Below are 22,011 nucleotides of genomic sequence, written 5' to 3'. Positions count from 1 at the left end.
TGGCATGCTATTATTTATGTGTATGCTTGCTAGGTTGTAATGCTCCTACTGCTCCTTTGGTTCCTACTGGTGTGATCATCTGCCCGCTTGTGCCTTTTGGTGCCACTAGTGCTATACCAGTGACACTTGTGTATGCCCTGTGAATGGTTTAGGCTACTCTTACTTGCAGTAATTACTTGGTAAACCCTGTTTGATATCCTGGTGTGCTTTACTAAAGCATTGGCTTCAGTAAATTAACCTGTGCATGTCATATTGTTGCCTTGTTATAGTTTACTGTTAGATTTACTTGATGAACCATGTGTTGGTGATGATTCATTTGATTTAAAAGATGCTTATATGAATTACATGATGAATTGGAATTTAATTACTTGGCTGAGCCTCTTTGGTAATGAAGACAAGCTTGCCCGTGTGGCTTGTTTGCTTGTTGGACTTGTGATGTGACCTCAGTAGCTTGCTACTGCTCTTGGATGCAAATAAATTGGCTAACTGGTTGGTTTATGAAAATAATAACATCCACAGTTGGGAATCATTTATATGAATGCCATGTGGATAGCTGGGTCTTACTGATGGTTTTACACCAAATGGTGTTAGGTAAACTAGTTGGCCGCTATGTCTGGTTTGTCTAGCTAGTCTGGATAGCTGGGTACTCAAGTTGCTTGTGCATGTCCAATACTAGATTCACTAACACTGGCCTGGCCTCATCTTTACTAGCATCACTTGGTCGATACCAAGTGATGATTAACCCTATGGAGCATTTGCTCCACACCAAGTGTATATGAGCATGCTTATGATGGATCTGATCCTTGGATCCAATCCAGTTACGAGTTATACCTTGCTCCATCTCCTAGATGATTTATTTTTGTTGATGAAGTGCTTTTGGTTGGTTGACTTGATCAACTGCCCTTCACCTCCTAGCTCCTGGATGATCTTGCTCTAGGTCACCATGATCTACTGTTTGGTTTTGTTTGGTTTGGGTTCACTGGATGAACTGGATGAATATGGTTGCTGGTGTGTTCTTGCTAGTGTTCTTGCTATCCTGTGGAGTTCATCCATATCTCCAATTTATTGTGCTACTTATAGCCCTTTGTGACGACCTCCCTGGTCGACAGCACCACTATGGCTGTGTGATGTGGTGTCTTGCCCTGGTTTCGCATGGTTGGCTAGCTTTGACTTTTTTGGGACTTGATCCCCCAACCAATGCTTATCTGGTCATTTCCTCTTATTTTTACTGTCCAATTGTCTTTGACACTTGTTACTGGACAAATTGGTTCCTTTTTCTTCCAATATTGCAGGTTTCATGTTGATCAAGATTTGGAGAAGATCAAGTGAAGATCTTTGAAGATTTAGTGTAGGAAAATAATAGTTGGTGTAATCTTATTTTTTATTACTTACCTCTGTTTTGTATTTGCTCCAATTCAATTGTAATATAAAAGTAATTATGTATAGACAATGTAATATGTGTGTGAAATCAATAAAGCTCAAGTTTCACTTATGAGCTTTTTGTAATACTTAGAATTTATTTATGAGATGTGTTGTATCAATGTTATATTTACTTGAGTTATGAATTATGAATTCATTTGAATAGTTGTTTACTTTAATTCATATTTGTTTGAAACCAAATTCAAATACCAATTCAAATCCCTCTCCAAAACCCTAGTTTCAAAAGATATCATGTCGAAATTTATAGCACTCTCATCACTCTAACACTAATAGCAACGAGAGAGAAACCTCGACCCCTCTTAGGTTTTATGCAATTTAGCGCGAAAATTTCTCCCGTTTTGCGATGAAATGAACAACCCTTTTCTAAATCTACCCTGCGTTTGTCCTATGTTCTGGGATATTACAGGATTCGTCGAAAGAGTCAATCTGAAAAGGCAAAAAGCTATCAGTAAAAAAAATAAAAAGTATACAAGGATGTTGATCAAGCCGAAAGTTTTCTTACCGGAGGATCGGCTCCTTCCGTGTAGATGTCGAAGTTGCACATATGAGTGGATGTCTTGGGGGACCTTGATCATTACCCGGAGCCGCTTGTTCAGGATATCAGACGACAAGTTATCCTTCATGGCATGTATAGCATCTTCACAGCCATTGTAGAAGTACATCAACCTACAGTTGTGTTTAAGAGATTGGACCCCCTTTGAAAACCAAGACAATGTCATGTCCTTGCTGGTCAAGCTAGACTCCGCAAGCTTTGAGATTCGCCTAGCTATCCGCTCAAGGTTTGGATCATTTGCTATGGTAGGTTGAATGTTCCAGAAGGCATGCTCTTCCGGTGCTCCGTCCTTGAATGGTGGAAGTCTGTGATTCCTACCTGGAGTCTTGGCGTCCTTCGGGTAGAAGAATCCGCCAAACAAGTACCTCGCAGATTCGTGATGATCTAGCCGAGGATATATCCGGTTAGGTCAGATCTTGAAGGTTACACTGCTACAGTTGGAAAGTGTGTTGGTCTTGGGCACAGACTCCTTTTTTGACGGAGTAGTAGTACTGGAACAGAGTGAGATGTGGCTCTAGCCAGAGATGACCTTCGTAGAGCGCCACATAATTGGAGATGGTAAGGATGTTGTTTGCCGGAATATTGCGAGGCTAGAGGTGGTACTTCGTTAGAAGTTCAACAAAGAAATCGTTGGGTGGAAGCGAAAATCCTCGCTCTACCAACACCTTTGCTAGAACTAGCTCGCCTTCATTTGGAGCGGGCAATAAACCAGTCGGAACCACCCGCCATGTGCCATGTTTCAGAAAACCCTCCGCCTCCAAGTTTTGCAGCTCCATTTCTGTAACGCTGCAGGGCCACCATTGCCCTTTAAATCGCCCCTCCCCACCTCATGATTCTGGCCTTCGGATTTTTGTGTGGCCTCCTCCACTTTTGTTTTATCTTCTTGGAACCAGCGTGCTTGCTCTGTTGGATCAAGCATATGTTCTACTCTCTCTAAAGCTTGGCTAGAACCTTGGCCGATATTTGGATCCAAAGTAAATGTGGCTAGAGGTGGAGGTGCGGTGGAGGTGGGAGGAATATCTAGGGGATTGGATAGGGATGAAGGAGAAGGAGAGGACATTTCTGCATGTTCATGAACAAGTATGAAATGCTAGTCGAAAACTATGCAGGTATGTCTGAACTGAAACTACAAATAACCCTAGATGACCTAGTCATCACTAGTGGCTCCACTCAACTAGCTGCGAGGAAGAAGGACTTACCGGAATGGCGGATGCGGTGGAGCATGATGCTAGCGATGAGGTTTCTGTGTGGTGGCTCGAAGTGTAGTTAAGAACTCACGATGAGCACGGCGCGGCTCGACGACGACGAAGTTTTGGCGCGGTGGTGCGGTGAACTCGGAAGCAGCACTAGCTTAAGAGGCAGATAATGACAGACGAATGGGGAGAATGAGGGTAATCTCCCTCGACGCGGTATTTATATGATGAGGTAGAGATTCATGTTCTGCATCATATGGTCGGAACACAACCATCGCGACCGTTGGATTGACGAAATGTGTCCAAAACCCTAATAGTAAAATCGGCTGCAAAGATTTATTACCGTTGGAACTGGTTAAATCGGATGCCAAATTATGCGGGGCGGACATTTCGCCCTAGATTCTACATAAGTCCACAGTAATTCCTATTCGAAAATGCGAGATTTCCGCGAAATGAGCGTTGGAAGGAATATTTCAAGGATCTAGTTATTGGATACCACTTTGAAGAAGAAGAAGATAAGATTTCAACCAAACTATTAGGCGAAAATTATTATAAAATCTTGAGTTCTCCAAGGTTCAAGTATGATCTGCCCTGAAGATACAAGATGGAGAAACGGTGTGACCTGAGCTAGTCGGAAGAACGCTGGAATCTCGAAGAACTCTAGGAGCTACTGTTGTGGATATACTTCATGGGTATGCCAACAACGTAGGCTAATTCCGGTATGCCCGGGTGGCCCACAGTGGTGGATGGGCCTATGGCCCAACCAGGTTTGTCCAAGATGGGGAGTCCAGTATCAGAAGCTCTAGCCGGATTCGTCACCGCCATAACAGGTCGGCTCCGTACCGACATAGGTTAGCCGAATTCTTACGTGTACGACAAGTTATACTAGTTAGGTAAGTGCTAGTAGAGTTCAACCTGGGCTACTCCTTATAACCATAGATCATGGTGCCTTTATAAATCGGATCCCAGGAGCCCTTGAGGTAGAACCAATCCTCTCTTTATAATCACACACTTGCTGCCCTTATAGTGAATCATAGCAACACATAGGGTTTCGTCACCGTTGCAAGATTCGAAGTTGGGTAACTTTTGTCTCGTCATCCCGGAAGCTCCCTGCCTTACGCCCACCTCTCTCTCTATCTCTACACGCCGTGAGGTACCCCTCCATGGCGTACTCGTTATCCACACCACGACACTCCCGCCTTGAGGAGCCCGACGAGCCAGAGTGTGACAAGTTGGAGTGCACTTGCAGGTCGACAGACTGCACCGCCGAGAAGTACAAAGGTTGACAAGGAGGGTCGCGGGGGTAGCATTAATTCTGGCTTGCATTTTCCCCTTTCTTCCTTGTATGTTGCTCTTTGCTTTTCAACTTTTTTCTCTTTTTGTTATATTGTCTTGTATCTTCTTTATAGCCTTAACTTTTTTCTCATTTTCTATTTTCTATTTTCATGTTTTGTTTTTATTTGTACTTTGTAATGTGGTATTCACTTTTCTTCACACGTTAATTCTTTCGCAATTTCTGATTCTTTTTTTCTAGCTACTAGTATTCTCAATTTTTTACCCAAGATTTTTTCCTTCTTAGTTTATACTCCATCCGTACCAAAATGTAAGGCGCCTAAGAATTGATCAAAAGTCAACTTTTTTAAAGTTTAACCAAGTTTATACACAAAAATATATACATTTACAATACAATATGAATAGATTCACAATAAAATATATTTTTTCTTAATATGTCTATTCGATATTGTAGATGTAAATATTTTTTCCTAAATATTTGATCAAAGTTTGTAAAGTTTGACTTTTGACCAATCCTTAGACGTTTTACATTTTGGGACGGAGGGAGTATATTTTTTCTACAGAAACAAAAAGTAATGTTCGTTTTCCAATGTAAACCGATCACACACCAAATGAAAAATGTTCACTATTTCACCCAATAATGTTCATCTGTGTACAACGACCATACTAGATGGAAGATTCTTTTCTCTCTCTCGTTTTTATCCCAATCTCAAAGTACAATGGACGGTGACAGAAACATCCACACAGTACAAAAGTATTTCCTAAAAAAAAGACCAAACCTTTGTTCACGACGTAAACAAACATTTTCTGGAATAGGAGCTCTACTGTTCGTCGTTGTGTAAATCTGTACGACTGTACACGAAAGTGCATCGTAGGCAGGCTCGTAAAATGGGATAGGTCTACGTATAATGGGGCCGTAGACTCTGTATCAGAAGATGACACCACCACCGAGGCACCGACACTGGCCGCACCAGCGCGATGAACGCTTGTTTAAGTCCTTCCCAGCCCAGCATCCCGTTAATTTTGACAATAACAAGTCGAAGTGCCGCGTCCACTGAAACACCCTGATCATCAGAGCCACTCGACAGTGCTTTAGCTGCTTCAATTCAGGCATGCTCCCAAAGCAAAGCGTCCCAGCTCCCACTTGAACTGCAGATTAAGCTGCCGGCCGGCGCCGCGAGTCCGGCCAGGGGCACGTATGCAACTTCGCGTGAGGGACAACAACCCACTAGCTGCTGCCTGGCCGAGCTTGGCGCGACGCCATTGGACGAGGCGCCCGGTGCCGACACAGCGCGCGCCGGTGTGCCCTAGTGCTCGCTCCACCGCTGCCCCGCGGCCATCATGAGCTCGGGTCGGTCGCCACTGTCACACTCGACGCTACCACTATATAAGCAGCAGCGCCCATGCCATGAAGCAGGCAGCAGCTAAGCGTACACTGAAACACGAGTAGGACAGACTGAGCACATAGCGACGCTGAAATCTTAGTGATCATGGCGGCGACGATGAAGAGTCTCTTCGTGCTCGCTCTGGTGATCGTGGCAGCTACATGTCTGGCGGCGCCGCGTGGCGCGTACGGTGCCGGCGAGTGCGGGTCGACGCCGGCGGACAGGATGGCGCTGAAGCTGGCGCCGTGCGCGTCGGCGGGGCAGGACCCCAATTCGGCGCCGTCCAGCGGGTGCTGCACGGCGGTGCACACCATCGGGAAGCAGAGCCCCAAGTGCCTCTGCGCCGTCATGCTCTCCAGCACCGCCAAGAGCGCCGGCATTAAGCCGGAGGACGCCATCACCATCCCCAAGCGCTGCAACCTCGTCGACCGCCCGGTCGGCTACAAGTGCGGAGGTAAGCAAATGGATTAGTACCTGACAAATGTTGTGTTGTTGCTGCCAGTCTGAACTTACTCTTCTGCAATTTGCAGCTTACACTCTGCCGTGAGCCTTGAGGCCAATTCATGCCACAGGAGCTGTGTGAGGTCAAGTGTGGATCGTTCATCACACACCAATAAAATGAGTTCCATGATGTGGGACTCTCTGATTTGGAGGTGTACTACTACCTCTTGTAGAATAATATGTGTGTGTACTCTGTATGTTGTAGAATACTTGTTATCTCGAGAGTTGCACCTGAAATGTTTGATCCAGGAATCTCAGAATGAAATTTACTTTTTCAACAAGTCGAGCGGGACATGAACAAAATTGATACTTCCTCCTATCCATAATATTTGCCGCCGAATCGCATTGATCTCGATACATTTCAGCTACAAGTATTATAGGTCGAGGGAGTCACATATGTTAGTATATATACTCCACAACTTAGTAAGCAAACCAAACCAGGCCATGTGTATTGATTGTGTACGTAGTATATACTAGCAAGTTTAACCGAGATTAAGCTATTCAGAGTAGGCGGAAAATATATTTGAATACTTCCCCATATTGTTGCTCCACTAGGCTTTAGACGTGTGATGGAGGTAAAGCTGATTTTCTTTTGTTAATAGTGACCGGGTCTTCAACTAAATATATATTAGTTCTCATACCATATTGGTTCATGTGCACCAGCAAGATCATCTAAGAGTTCAATTGTTGCAAAAGATGGCAATATATGTTGCACAAACTGAAAATCAATGGAAAACAAGAGTACAAACGACCACCTTGGTGGTGTCCACCTTCAACGTACACTTTATATCTCTGGCCATGTTTACGAGCTAGATATGGAAACACGATAACGTGAAGAAACCATAACTAGTGACCATACTGGGGAGGCTCGACCTCATTCTCAAAACAAAACAAAAACCCGCCATTGTTTGTGATTCCTTCATAAGCCAAAATAGCATGAGCAATTAACCACCGTGGTGATAATTTAAGCGAGAGACCGAACCAAAACATATATTGGAGCACATAACAATAAATTTTTATGTGGGTTCATCTTCAACTTACAAGAATTTTTTCTTCCTCACATTCTAGATAATCCAACAAGGCTGCAAGCCGTGGAAAAGGGATGAAAACAGAGAGGAAATGGACAAAACTGAGCGATGCAGGATTTCTTTTCATATTATCTTGCAGAAGACGGATACAAAAATAATAAAAACAATAGACAAACACATAATGTCAGAAACATATACAAACCATATATTATGATATGGACACATGTATGGAAGAAGATGGTGAGCGACACCGTGCCACCGTAGTCCTGTTAGGGGAGAAGACCAATGTGATTATGGGATTAGGTAGCAGAATAGGTTAAGTTGGGTCTCCTTTGCAGAATGGGCCTACTTTGCGGAGATTGAGTTCTTTCGGAATTGGCCAAACACGGTCACAAGAACCACAATAACATGGAAAAAATGGAGTTTCCGCTCCAGAGACAGAAACTCCATTTCAGTGTGTTGTTTCGCGAAAAACATCATTCCATTTAGAATTCAAAATGTATACTTTCATTCCACAAATTCTATTTACGGTTCCGTGTTTCCTCTTTATTTCCTTTTTTTTACCAAAAATGAGTCGCAAACATTTCGCTTTGTTTTCATACACGTTAGCATCTCTTTTCTTTTTACAATCCAGAAAGTTCTGAAACAATTAAAATACGAAAAAGGAGGTTTTCTGAGATACCAATGAAAGGGACTTTGTAGGCAAGTCCCGAAAATCGACTAAAAATGCATAGTAATTGATGTATGAAGGCAAACAACAATAAAAACTAATCATATATGTAGCAATAATGATAATGCAAAATGCACGTATCAATAGTCCAAATGAGAAAACTAGCCGTTATGAGAAATTCCTGAGACCCAAACTGACGGTAAAATCGGTGACGCTTACCCTCCCCCCGAACTGGACCGGTGTACAAACCGGCATGCCGGAAAAATTGTCGAATTGGTCCCAGTGCACAAGATTGGGCCGGTTTCAAACCGGCACACCGGTTTCCTCACCGGATCGAGCTGAAACTATTCCGGTTTCGCCTAAACGGTTCTTTGATGTGATTTTTGGCACATACCATAGCAATGCAGCGGCACCAAATAGTTCCGACAGGGAAACTGGTACCACCGATTTCGCCAGAACCCCTCAAACTCACAATGTCCCGAACTCTGATTGAGATGAAACCAATTCTGTTGTAAAGGAATGACAAATAGAACCCTAACAAAAACGTCCAAACTTGAAAATGCAATAGAAGATGCATACAAATTCTGTTGTCGATGAACTTGGGCTTGTTGAAAAGCTAACAACATGCTGAAGAACCTCACATAAAGAAACACCAATAATCAACAAAAACAATGATTGAAAAGTATGAAAATAATTGAGCTCCCTAAGAAGATGTGATTTACCCAACCAAAAGCTCCTCTTGATAGTGTGGCTATTTATCCTATAACCCGGCCTCCCAACAACCACCTTGAGACCGGTAAAAGGAAAACCTAGCATGGTCATAACTTTGTCGTCCGCATGCCGCTTTATCTTGATGACAATGCTTTAAGTTCACTTTAAGCTGGAATGCTTCACTTGATCATTGTTTCTTCGTGAAGAACATAATATTTGCTCCCCGTACACGACTATGGGATAGGTTTATTAAGGCATGTCTTCACATGTTCATTTTCACCGAATGGACGACAAGTTCCAGGCATATGATATTCTTGAGATAACTAACCCATATAGTCAACACAAACACGCATATATGATGGTTAGTTCACAAAGCATCATTGGCAAAGCTTGCCCTACTACAAGATCACATTATCCAAAGTGATACAATCTTTATGCTTCATGTGTTGGTCAACTTAAATTCAATCTTCACTCTTAGTCTTGGTTAGCCTTGTATCTTTTCATGCTCTATCATAATATCTTGACCATCCATTGCTTAACACATAAGCTAAATCATGGATAAATTTTATTTCACACAAGAACATCATCTTTCTTTTTGATCATGTCACATTCTTGTTTTCAAATCGATGATCTTGATGCCAATACTCAAGGTCATTATATTCATGACATCCTCACTTGAATCCAACACATGGACTACACAAATTACCTATGAAATATTCTTTCATATAAACTCAATGAAACATTACTCCATAGGGATTGTCCTTAATTATCAAGAACACACATAGGGGCAATGTACCCATACAAGTACACTTACATTGTAACCCGGAGTACAACAATAATTCTTTTTGAAAGTACAAAATAAATACTCTTAACCTAATAGCACTAGATCTAGTTTTGAAAATAACGTCATAGGGAGCGTAAGGTGAAAACTATTTGTAATTCTGACAAACAATTCAAAAGATATTTATTTTAAAATAGCATTTCTCTTAAAGGAGTGAAACTGAAGCCTCTTATCTTCCCGGTCCCTTTCTCTCTTGTCATTATCCCACATTGTTTCCGCTTACAATATTCGACAAGCATACAGGCACTCCACTATGATCCTCGCGGACTCATAATGTGATACTTAGTGAGCAGATAACGCACGAGTCAAAGGTCAATCTTTTCCTAAAGATTCCGGTCTTACCGTGGGAAATACAATCTCTCCCCGTACTCTTTTCACTTCTCGTGGCTTCAAATGTCAATTGCGTTCTTAATTCTGGCTTGCATTGTTTTTTTTCCTTTCTTCCTTGTTTGTTGCTCTTTGCTTTTCAATTCTTTTTTTTTCTTTTTGCTCTATTGTTCTGTATATTCTTCATAGCCTTAACTTTTTTCTCATTTTCTGTTTTCATGTTTTGTTTTTATTTGTACTTTGTAATGTGGTATTCACTTTTCTTCACACATTAATTATTTCACAATTTCTGATTTTTTAGCTACTAGTATTCTCAAAAAAAATCCCAAGATTGTTTCCTTCTTGGTTTTCTATATAATTTTTCTACAGAAACACACAAAAAAAGTTCGTTTTCCAATGTAAACTGATCAGACAACAAATGAAAAATGTTCATTATTTCACGGAATAATGTTCATCCTCTACAACGACCAAACAAAGTTGTTGAAGCATAAAAAAAACCTTTGTGCACGACACAAACAAACATTTTCTGGAATAGGAGCTCTACTGTTCGTCGTTGGGTAAATCTGTACAACTGTACACGAAAGTGCATCGTAGGCGGGCTCGCAAAATGGGCTAGCTCTACGTATAATGGGGCCGTAGACTCTGTATCAAAAGATGACACCACCACCGACACTGGCCGTACCACTTACCAGCGCGATGAACAACGCTTGTTTAAGTCCTTCCCGGCACAGCTTCCCGTTAATTTTGACAATAACAAGTCGAAGTGCCGCGTCCACTGAAGCACCCTGATCATCAGAGCCACTCGACAGTGCTTTAGCTGCTTCAATTCAGGCATGCTCCCAAAACAAAGCGTCCCAGCTCCCACTTGAACTGCAGATTAAGCTGCCGGCCAGGGGCACGTATGCAACTTCGCGTGAGGGACAACAACCCACTAGCCGCTGCCTGGCTGAGCTTGGCGCGACGCCATTGGACGAGGCGCCCGGTGCCGACACAGCGCGCGCCGGTGTGCGCTAGTGCTCGCTCCACCGTTGCCCCGCGGCCATCATGAGCTCGGGTCGGTCGCCACAGTCACACTCGACGCTACCACTATATAAGCACCAGCTCCGAGGCCATGAAGCACGCAGCAGCTAGCTTACCATACGAGTAGCACGCACGTAACTGAGCCACACTGACATCTTAGTGATCGACGAGACGAGGCGACGATGTCGATGAGGGGTCTGCTGGTGCTCGCTCTGGTGGTCGTGGCCGCGGCGGCGCTCACCGCACCGCGTGGCGCGTACGGTGCCGGCGAGTGCGGGTCGACGCCGGCGGACAGGATGGCGCTGAAGCTGGCGCCGTGCGCGTCGGCGGGGCAGGACCCCAAATCGGCGCCGTCCAGCGGGTGCTGCACGGCGGTGCACACCATCGGGAAGCAGAGCCCCAAGTGCCTCTGCGCCGTCATGCTCTCCCGCACCGCCAAGAGCGCCGGCATCAAGCCGGAGGACGCCATCACCATCCCCAAGCGCTGCAACCTAGTCGACCGCCCGGTCGGCTACAAGTGCGGAGGTGAGCAAAAGGGTTTACCTGACATTGTTCTACCTAGCTTATGTTGTGTTGTTGCTGCCAGTCTGAACACTCTTTTGCAATTTGCAGCTTACACTCTGCCGTGAGCGTTGAGGCCACTTCATGCCACTGGAGCCGTGTGAGGTCAAGTGTGGATGCAGCTGAGCCGAGTGTTGTTCATCACACACCAATAAAAATGAGTTCCATGATGTGGGACTCTCTGGTTTAGAGGTGTACTACTGCCTCTTGTAGAATAATATGTGTGTGTGCACTCTGTATGTTGTAGAGTACTTGTTATCTCGAGAGTTGCAGCTCAAATGTGATCCAGTAATCTCAGAACAATAATGAAATTTACTTTTTCAACAAATCGAGCGGGACATGAACAAAATTGATACTCTCCCCGATCCATAATATTTGCCGCTGAATCGCATTGATCTGGACACATTTCAGTGACTAGTATTATAGTTCGACGGAGTAACATATGTTTGTATATACACTCTACAACTTAGTAAGCAAACCAAACCAGTCCGTGTGTATTGATTGTGTACGTAGTATATACTACCGAATTTGCCCAAGCTATTCCGAGTAGGCGGGAAATATATTTGAATACTTCCCCATATTGTTGCTCCACCAGGGCTTAGACGTGTGATGGAGGTAAAGTTGTTTTTTTGTTAATAGTGGCCGTGTTTTGAACTAAATATATATTAGTTCTCATACCATATTGGTTCATGTGCACCAGCAAGGTCATCTAAGAGTTTAATTGTTGCAGAAGTTGGCAATATATGTTGCACAAAATGAAAATCAATGAAAAACAAAAGTACAGACAATGACCTTGGTGGCGTCCACCTTCAACATACACTTTATGTTTCTGGCCATGTTTACCAGCTAGAGATGGAAAGCCAATAACAAAATAGCATGACCAATGAACCACCATGGTGATAGTTCAAGCGAGAGACGGGACCAAAACATATTTTAGACCATATAACAATAAAGTTTTATGTGGGTTCATCTTCAATTTACGAGATTCATTTCTTCCTCACATTCTAGATGATCCAACAAGGCTGCAAGCCATCGACAAGGGATGAAAACTGAGAGGAAATAGACATAATTGGGTGATGCAGGATTTTTTTTCATATTTTCTTGCAGAAGACGAATATAAAGATAATGAAGAAAAAAAATACACAAACAGATAATGTCAAAAACAGATACAAACCATATATGATGATATGGACACATGGATGGAAGCATAGGATGGTGAAAGACACCGCGCCACAACAGTCCTGTCAGGGGAGAAGACCAATGTGATTACGGGATAGGTAGCAGAATTTTTTTGAGTGTTCACCGGGGGAGGCGCAAGGCCTCCACCTGCATATTTTTTCATTTATGTCAGAAGACAGGGGTGAAATCCCCAGGGTTTTACAGCAGCATTTTACACGGGGACGAGGGAGGCAGCGCCCAAAGCGAAGGGGGCGAGCTCAGGCTAGGCTAGGCTAGAACCGAACAGGGAGTAAGTAGGTGAGCCAGAGGTCAACGTCGGCGCGCTGCTCCATGGGAATACGAGCACGCCAGAGCACGGCATCGTCTCTGCAGTTCTTACGCACCAGGGAAAGAGAGGGAGCGAGTCCGTTGAAAACAACTCCGTTGCGATGCTTCCAGAGGTGCCAGAGGCAGAGAAGCCGCAGCGTCGTTGCAGACCCCGCCGGAGCCGAGGGAGGGAGGGGCAGGTTGACGCCTCCGCCACCCTGTGAGTAGCGGCAGGATCGGCGCCCAGTAGAGACCAAAAACAGCGGGCGAACTCGCACCCAAACATGATGTGGTCAGGAGTCTCCAGGGGGCCATCACAGATGGGGCAGTGGCTGCCGTGCTCGTCAAGGATGCCCTTGCGCAGCAGATTGGAACGGCACTGGATCCGCCCTCTGACCAGCAGCCAAGCGAAGAAACGGACCCGCGCCGGGGCGGAGTTGCACCAGACGAAGGGGTGGTGGACGTCGTGGACGCCGCCGACGGTGCAGAGCCGATAGAGTGAGGAGGTGCTCATATGCTCTCCGCGGGCGCAGAGCGGGAGAGAGCGCAAGTCGGCTCCATCAGTAAGCAGCATGCGCGACAGGATGGGGAGGAGCGTCTCGCGCTGTCTGGCAGCCGTCGCCGAGAGACGCGCCACCAGAGTCGAGTCAAGCCCCGCATCCAGGACATGCCGAACTGTCGCGGACGGGGACGAACAGTGGGAGAACAGCTCCGGCATGGCAGACTCAAGGGTGCCCAGCGGGAGCCAGTGGTCGCGCCAGAACGAAGTCCGCTTGCCATCCCTGATAGCCACGCGGGAGATGGCGCGGTACAGGGGGAGCAAGCGAAGCAGGGATGCCCAGTGCGTGCCGGAGAGCGTCGTGGAGCGGGCAGCATCATCAAGCGGCAGCCCATCAAGGCTGCGCCAGACCCAGCGGGGCCAGGATTCGTCCGGAGCGCAGTGGAGACGGTGGAGCAGCTTGGTGAGCAGGCAGGCATTTTGGACAGGCAAGGAGCGTACGCCAAGCCCACCTTCTTCCTTCGAGCGGCACACCCATTCCCAAGCCACGAGACACTTGGCACCGGTGACACGGTCTGTGGCAGCCCAGAGGAAAGCACGACGAAGCCTATCCAGGGCCGTAGTAACCCCTGACGGGAGCTCCAGCGCACCCATGGCAAAGGTGGGGAGCGCGCCCAGCACGGCGTTGAGCAGGACGATGCGCCCTCCCGGCGACAAGAGGAGCGCCCGCCAACCAGACAGATACTTGTCGACCTTTGCAATGAGCGGCGAAAAAGCCGCGAGCCGCAGTTTCTCGGTGGAGAGGGGCAGGCCAAGGTACGTCTGCGGGAAGCCCTCCACGCGACATTGGAGCACACCTTGGATCTCGGCCAACAGCTGGGGAGGAACATGCATGGGCACAAGCGTGCTTTTCTGAAAATTGACGCGAAGCCCCGTTGTCGCTCCAAATTGTTCGAGCAGCAGCCGTAGTCGACGAGCCGCGGCGGCGTCCGCACGGAGGATGATGAGCGTGTCGTCCGCATATTGGAGGATGGGGCAGGGGCGCCATCGACGATGGGGTGCTGGAGCGTACCGTCGCGCTGCACCAGCCGCTGCAGCACGTCGGCCACGAGTAGGAACAGGTACGGCGACAGCGGGTCCCCTGTCGGAGCCCGCGCATAAGCTTGATCCATTTGCCGGGGATGCCATTGAGGAGGACAGCGGAGCGGGAGGAGGTGAAGAGGTCGTCCATCCAGTCACACCACAGCTTGGGGAAGCCCCGGGCAAGCATCACTTTGCGCAAGCTCGCCCAATTGACCGAGTCGAAAGCTTTGGCGAAGTCGAGCTTGAGGACGACACAGGGGGCGCGGCGGCGGAAGCAGGTTTGCACAAGCTCCATCGCATAGACAAAAGTCTCGGAGATGCTCTAGCCGTCGAGGAAGCCAGTTTGGTCGACATCGATCAGCCGCCCGATCTGTCGCTGTAGCCGCGCGGTGAGGGCTTTGCACAACGTCTTGATGCTGCAATTTTGGAGAGAGACCGGCCTGAACGAGCCCAGCGACAGGCACCCCGTCGTCTTCGGCAGCAGCACAACGTGGGATCGGTTGATCCGCTCCAGCTCCGCCGCGCGGGAATGGAAATTTTCGAAGAGACGCAGCAGGCTGCCACGGACCGTGGCCCATGCCGCACGGTAGAAGGACGGCCCAAGCCCGTCCGGGCCCGCGGCGCTGGAGCAGTCGAGGGAGTGCAGGGCAGACTCCACTTCATGGGCCGAAAAGGGCCCAACAAGGGCGCCCCCGTCCACGGCTCTGCTGTTGGCGTAGAGTTCATCGACATCAAACTCCCAGACCGCGTCGGTGGCGCGGCCGAGGAGCTCGCCATAGAAGGAGTGGAGAGCAGCCGCTTTTGCTTCGTGGGAGACGACGACCGCTCCGTCAACGTCCAGTGAGCGAATGGAATTGCGACGCATCCGCTGCGACGCACGGGCATGGAAGAACCGGGTGTTTTCGTCACCCTCCACAATGGCACGAAATTTCCCGCGCTGCTTCCAATGTGCAGCGCGCTCCAGGATCAGCCGCTCCAAAGTGGCCCTGCATGACACACGCAAAGCAAGCTCCTCTGCCGAAAGCAGCCGAGACTCTTCAAAAAGATCAAGTAAATCGATGACAAAAGAGCAATTATTTTGGAATTTTGGGTTGAAGTGGTGGGTGCGTTTCCAGATCTTGGCAGCGTTGTGGAAAGACTTGAGGCGAGCAGCGATATCTCCAGCAGCGTCAGCGATGGTCGGAGGACTGTCCCAGGCAGGAAGAGTAGAGGGTAGGAAAAGGGGGTTTTTCAGCCAAGAATTCTCGAACCGAAAGCAAGCCGCCCGGGGAATTTTAGTAGAGGCAGTGACGAGGAGGGGAACATGGTCGGAGGTGGGACGAGGGAGGGAGGAGAGGGAGGAGTTGGGGAGAGCCAGATTCCAGGCTTGATTGAAAAGGGCTAGGTCGAGGCGGGCGAGGGTAGGCGTCTCACGTTTGTTCGACCAAGTGTACAAACGATCGAGCAGAGGCAGCTCAAAAAGAGCCAGCGAGCGGATGGAGTCGTTGAAAGCGTTTGCGAGGGAGAGGTCGAAATTGGGGTTGTTTTTGTCAGTGGGGCAGCGAAGAAGGTTGAAATCTCCAACGATCATCCATGGAAGATCTTTGAAGAGAGGGCCAAGACTCTCCAGTTCTTCCAGGAAGATCGGCGTGAGGGAGTGGTCCGCAGGAGCGTAAACATTCGTCAAAACGAAGGTGAGAGCCGTAAGGGAGGACGAAAGAACAGTAGAGAGAGAGAAGCGGTCTCTGCGGGATGAGTCCAGAGAGAGGAACTGTGGATCCCAGGCGGTGAGAATGCCTCCGGAGCTTCCAATCGCATCTACCGTGTCGTAAACCGAGAGCTGCGTAGGGAGGAAAGAGGCTAAGACGAAGCGGTCGATTGCTCGTAACTTAGTTTCTTGGATGCAGATGACGTGGGGAGCAGAGGTGCAGATCGCGTCACGGACTATGGGTCGTTTTTTAACACAACCGAGGCCTTGCGTGTTCCACGTTTCGATCCTAACATCACGATAGGCACTAATCATCGAGGTGCGCAGCACCAGGGAGATTACACGGGTTACAGGGATTACACAGGGAGAAAAAACACGGAGGAAAAGGAGCAGCTGAAGGAGTTGGGGGATACACCGACATGGTCATCTTCCTGATGACGCCACGCCGAGGGCCAAGCCAGCCGCGGCCCAGACGGACAGAGAGCGGAGGATGTCTACACATCAGACCCAGCTTGCACCGGGCTTGAGGAAGCGCAGATGGAGGCCGCGATGGCGGCAACAGCACGCTTGCGGAGGGGTTTAGCATGAGCCGACAGCGCCGAGTGCTTCTTGACTTGCTTCTGGAGAGCAGCGGTGCAGCCACCGAGCGCGTCACGCAGACCACGGAGCTTCACAGCACGAGCCTCAATGGACTCCTAGAGCTGGGGCTCCTTCAGCGCCAGGCGTGGGCTACGTTTGACCACGAGGGGAGCGGGCGCCGTGTCGCCTGCGGGCACGGCCACGAGCTCTGTGATCACGATCGGCGTCGGGAGCACCTCCTCCAGCTCCGTGATCATGACGCTGTGGCGCCTGGTGGCGGACAGGGGCGGGCTAGACCCCAGCGAGCCGGAATCCCCGGAAGACCCCACTCCACTGCACCAGGAGATGGTGAGCGATGAGAGGGAGGAAGGCGAGGAGCTAGCACGCGTCGGGGACGATGCCACGCTGTCGAGGAGCGCGAGCAGAGCGTCGTGCGCCAGGCCCGCCGCGCTGCGGGCATCGACGTCATCCAGGTTGGTAGTGTCAGGCGCGGGGGAGCCAGGGGCAGGCGGCCAGTACGAGTCCGAACGTACGGCGGCGGTGTCGGGCTGAAGAAGTGCACGTACTCGCCGTCGGCGTTGTAGGAGTCGGTGGCGCGCCAGACTCTGACCTTGCGGATGGTGATGAGACGCGAGCCCCACGGCAGCCTGGTGAGGAGGACCTCGCGCGGCACGTGCTGTGCATCCTTACGAAGAACAACGGCGCGCACCAAGGCGTAGTCCGTGCCACACAGGCAAGCCCCATCCACCTCGAGGACAGTGCCAAAACTGCTAAGGGCGGCAGAGATATTGAGCTGGCTCAGGTGCTCCACCGGCACTCTCCGAACCAAGACGAGAGCGACCCACTGCATGTCGCAGGGGACGCGGTAGGCTTCCTCCTCGCGCACAAGGCGAATGGAAGCCCCGTCGAGGTGGAAAGGCTGGTGGAGAACGACCAGCTCCCTATCTTCCTCCGACAGGAATTTGGCGTACATGTCGCCGAGGGAGGACGGGACCAGCGTGACGTGGAGCCCTGGGAGCTCGGAGAAGATGGCCTCGGCGATGGCGGCGCCGGGGGAGGTGAACGGCGGCAGCGATTCAACGTACGCCACCGCCATGCAGCGGGCCGCGAACACGTCGCCGGGAGGCATGAAAACCTCATCCGGAGGCACAATAGATTGGGTTGGGCCTGCTTTGCGGAGTTGGCCTACTTTGCGGGGATTGAGTTCTTTCGGAACTGGCCAAACACGGCCACAAGAACCACACTAACATTGAAAAAATGGAGTTTCCATTCCGGAGACGAAAACTCCATTTCTGTGTGTTGTTTCGCTGAAAAGCATCGTTTCACTTGGAGGTGGCGTTTTGGCTCATAGGAGCAAATGCTCCTATTATACAAAATAATTAAAAAACAATTTTAAAAATGTCAAAAAATTCTGACATAAATTTTTTGTTGTACATCGTGACATTCTATGTTAGTGCACAAGTTTTCATGGAGAAACAACATTTTATGTGGCGTGTACAAAAAAGACAAAAAAAATGTCCTGTACGTAGTCGTGTCATAGCATCAAAATTTATCGTTTTTACTGGAGCCACAAATTTTTATAGTTTTTTTTGAAAACTTGTGTACGAACATAAAATGTGTAGATGTACATGAAAAATTTTAGTTTAGAATTTTTTGACACTTCGAAATGTTAATTCACACAATGGGAGCAAATGCTCCTATGAGCCAAAGTGAATATCCCCGTTTCACTTCCAACTAAAAATTTATGCTTTCATTTCTGTCTTCGGCTTGTGTTTCCTCTTTATTTCCTTTTTTACCAAAAATAAGTCGTGACTCCATTTTCATACACGTTAGCAACTCTCTTTTTTTGTGGAACACAAAACATATGCAAACGCAAACGAAACATACATACACTCACCCCCTATGAACGCACGGACGTACATCTTACTGCTATGAACACCTTTAAGAGACTGAGTTTAAAATACTGATTTGACAGGTTTTGAGATTGATGAAGTCACCGAAGGAGCCTCGCTATCGGTGAAAACGTCACCTTCCTCTGGCAAATATTCTACTTTTATGAAAGACTAAAGTATGAAACCTAGGCTTTGAACTCGTGAGCGAGGGTCTTAGTGTCCTCTTAACCATCCAAGCATGTTGGTTCTCACACATTAGCCTTGCATTGAGGGAAACGGAGTACTTGAAGAGGCAAAGTCGACACATCGGGCTGATATGTAGCCGCACGCTACGGAAAAAGGTTGTGTCACACATTTATCGTGGCGAGAAACAAAAACGGACGCCATGCATACTTATCTTGTGCAAGGAATTACGCTATGTTTGCAATACTACGGCAGCCCTTCTCGTCAAGACTTCCATTGATGCCGTGACTGCCAATTGTGGTCTGTCCATCACGAGGTTCTTGCCACTCCCTGCGCTATATAAGCAGCAGCTGCGCTAGCCGTATAGCCCACAAGTGCACACACAGGTCAAGAAAAGGAAGCATAAACCCCACAGGAAGCTAGCACAGCAATGAGGTCCGTCTCCGTGTCCGTGGTGGTGCTGGTCCTGGCCGGCGCCGTCCTCGCCGCGGCGCGTCTCGCGGATGGCGCAGGCCCTTGCGGCGCGAGCCCGCCGGACCAGGTGGCCCTGAAGCTTGCACCGTGCGTGTCGGCGGCGAAGGACCCGGATTCGACGCCGTCGCAGCGCTGCTGCTCGGCGGTGAAGGACATCGGGGAGAAGAGCGCCGAGTGCCTCTGCGCCGTGCTGCTGTCCAAGACCGTGCGGCAAATCGGGGTGAAGCCGGAGATGGCCATCACCATCCCCAAGCGCTGCAACATCGCCAACCGCCCCATCGGCTACAAGTGCGGCGGTACGTGCGTGAGCTCGTACGAGAACGGCCTCTATACTGCGGGCAACGTTGCAAACTCTTCTTGCATAAAAACTGGTTTTACTTATGAAGCGATCGATCGAGAACGCGTCGGTAAGTAACGACGTTTCTTGTGTGTTCTGTGTTTTTGCAGATTTCACCTTGCCCAACCTGCAGCTGCAGGGCTGATCGATCGACGGGTTACGAGGATCTGGAACCGAAGCGAGGAAATAAAGCTAGCAAGGAACTCCGTGTGTATGTCTCCGTAGTAATCCGTAACTCCATATGCATGAAGCACTACACTGGTAGGAGAAAATGATGTGTTTCAGTGACTGTGTGTGTTTGTGTTGTCGATTGAGCAATGCAGAGTATCGTTGTTCCATACTCTGAAAATAGTAGTATCTGAATGATGGTTGCCAGGAACTCAAATGGCAGCACAACTCCGCACTAAGTACTCCCTCCGTTCCATGACTCCAACAAAAATTATCGAACCGAAAGAGTATGAACTAACATAAATACCTGAAGCATAAAACACTGTCACAAGTGACGGCTAAACCAACTGATTCACAATTCTAAAAAGGATTAATTGAATTTAAAGATGAGTTCTTTAGTAGATGGTCTTTTAGCATAGGAAATGGCATGAAGACTCGCTTTTGGGAGGATACTTGGCTAGGTAACACACCGTTGGCCAAACAATACCCATCTCTTTATAATATTGTGTAATAAAAAAATGTTGTAGTTGCCAATGTTTTCGCGGGATCTCACCTAAATATTAAATTTAAAAGAGTTCTGTCCAAGCATAGATGGAAAACCTGGATTCATTTGTGAGAAGTTTGAGTTAATTTAACAACCGAAGAAGATAGATTCATATGGAATCCTTCAACCTCAGGTTCTTTCACAGTAAAATCTTTGTACATGGATATGATGAATGGCCATATGGTTTTCTTGAGGAAATACATCTGGAAAATGAAAGTATCCTTAAAGATTAAAATCTTTATGTGGTTTCTTCATCGGGAGGTTATATTCACGAAAGACAATTTAGCTAAGAGAAATTATATTGGTTGTAAGAAATGTTCTTTCTGTAACTTTAGAGGAGTCTATTAACCATCTCTTTTTGTGTGTCCTTTTGCTAGTTTTGTTTGGAGAGTTGTTCACTTTACCTTTAATATCCACCTGTCAGTGTTACCAATATGTTCAGTAATTGGCTCAATGAAGTTTAGAAGCAAACTAAAGCTAGTATATGTATAGGTGTTTGTGCTTTAGTATGGGTGTTGTGGAATGGTATGATTCTTAATAAGGTCAGAACTGCTCATTTTTTACAAATTATCTGTATTATTACTTTCTGGATCCGTGAACCTCCTATAGGAGGCGTAAAGTGCGCATACGGATTCTAGATACAACCACCTGGAGATGGTTGCACGGGCTATCCACAATGAGGGTGACTGGCGGCTTGTTAGACACTTACATGATGCTTAAGAGCACTACTTTTCTTTTGTTTCGTTGGTTGATCTTTATGTACACTCTATGTGATTCATGAGTTGTACAACTTTATGATTTGTTTCTATGAATAATGCAATAAAATGTTGTGTACATCGATTGATGCAGAGGCTGGGGTGTTGCTCCTATTTTATGGGGGGTAATACAAACGTACGCGCAGCGACCCATTCCCATAGTTGAGACTTTGATGTTAAACGTGAAATATGTTCAAATATGTTCTTGTGTACGCGTGGAAAGAAAGATGCGGCCGCGGCCGAAGCGCCTGCATGTGATCATCGGTGAAAACTAAATCATATTCAGGCTCACAATATTTTTATTGAAGTTTAGAGCTTCTACTCATGGCGGAATGCTTTTTGAAGGCTAGTATTGCTAAAGGAAAGTGTCTTTTTAGCACCCTCCAAAGAAATCAAATCAAGTGACGCATCAATTGGCTAGACATGCTTATTCTTCCAAATATTATCTAATTTGTGATGGTGACCCTCTGGGTTTCATCTTACCATTTGCAGTAAATGATAATGATCCTTTTATCTAAATAAAGCATCAGTAGGCATTTCATAAAAAAAACTTTTTAGGAAGATCGTGGGCAACCTGCCGGGTTTGATTAGCAAAAACCTTACATGACTTAGATGGATTGCCCTTGCTAAGACGGTGCTCATGGAAACGGGGTCTACCACGCCATGGCCATCCCTTTGTCCAAATGGGTTCACAAGTGAAGCCTCCCATGAGTGATTGGCACTAACACTACAAGAAATGTGTTGACTAATGACCTTTTCATAACGACCATGAGTATTTTCGTCATGGATCTATGACCACTTC

At 47.5% G+C, this 22,011-nt stretch overlaps 3 protein-coding genes across 4 annotated transcripts; all 3 read left to right on the top strand.

Moving 5' to 3' along the window:
- The first annotated feature begins 5,953 nt into the window (after nucleotides 1-5,953).
- Nucleotides 5,954-11,667, top strand: LOC124677349 (non-specific lipid-transfer protein 3-like). Of its 2 annotated transcripts, none has more exons than XM_047213340.1 (2): nucleotides 5,954-6,318; nucleotides 11,575-11,667. In XM_047213340.1, the coding sequence occupies exons 1-2, from the start codon at nucleotides 5,970-5,972 to the stop codon at nucleotides 11,589-11,591; spliced, it is 366 nt and encodes a 121-aa protein (XP_047069296.1). In that variant the 5' UTR covers nucleotides 5,954-5,969; the 3' UTR covers nucleotides 11,592-11,667. The 2 variants fall into 2 exon arrangements, with proteins under 2 accessions (XP_047069296.1, XP_047069297.1); XM_047213341.1 differs by lacking the exon at nucleotides 11,575-11,667 and adding an exon at nucleotides 6,395-6,472.
- Nucleotides 11,107-11,694, top strand: LOC124677351 (non-specific lipid-transfer protein 3-like). Its single transcript, XM_047213342.1, has 2 exons — nucleotides 11,107-11,487; nucleotides 11,575-11,694. Exons 1-2 carry the CDS (start codon nucleotides 11,145-11,147, stop codon nucleotides 11,589-11,591), a joined length of 360 nt encoding a protein of 119 aa, XP_047069298.1. The 5' UTR covers nucleotides 11,107-11,144; the 3' UTR covers nucleotides 11,592-11,694.
- A 7,667-nt stretch (nucleotides 11,695-19,361) lies between these two features.
- On the top strand, nucleotides 19,362-19,955 carry LOC124669791 (non-specific lipid-transfer protein 2-like). Its single transcript, XM_047206332.1, has 2 exons — nucleotides 19,362-19,701; nucleotides 19,853-19,955. Exons 1-2 carry the CDS (start codon nucleotides 19,362-19,364, stop codon nucleotides 19,885-19,887), a joined length of 375 nt encoding a protein of 124 aa, XP_047062288.1. The 3' UTR covers nucleotides 19,888-19,955.
- Nucleotides 19,956-22,011: the final 2,056 nt, after the last annotated feature.

This window comes from Lolium rigidum, chromosome 7 (genome assembly GCF_022539505.1).
Source record: "Lolium rigidum isolate FL_2022 chromosome 7, APGP_CSIRO_Lrig_0.1, whole genome shotgun sequence".
In the NCBI taxonomy this organism is placed as follows: domain Eukaryota; kingdom Viridiplantae; phylum Streptophyta; class Magnoliopsida; order Poales; family Poaceae; genus Lolium; species Lolium rigidum.
The sequence above is the reverse complement of the archived record's forward strand: the minus strand, read 5'-3'. Positions and strand labels throughout refer to the sequence as shown.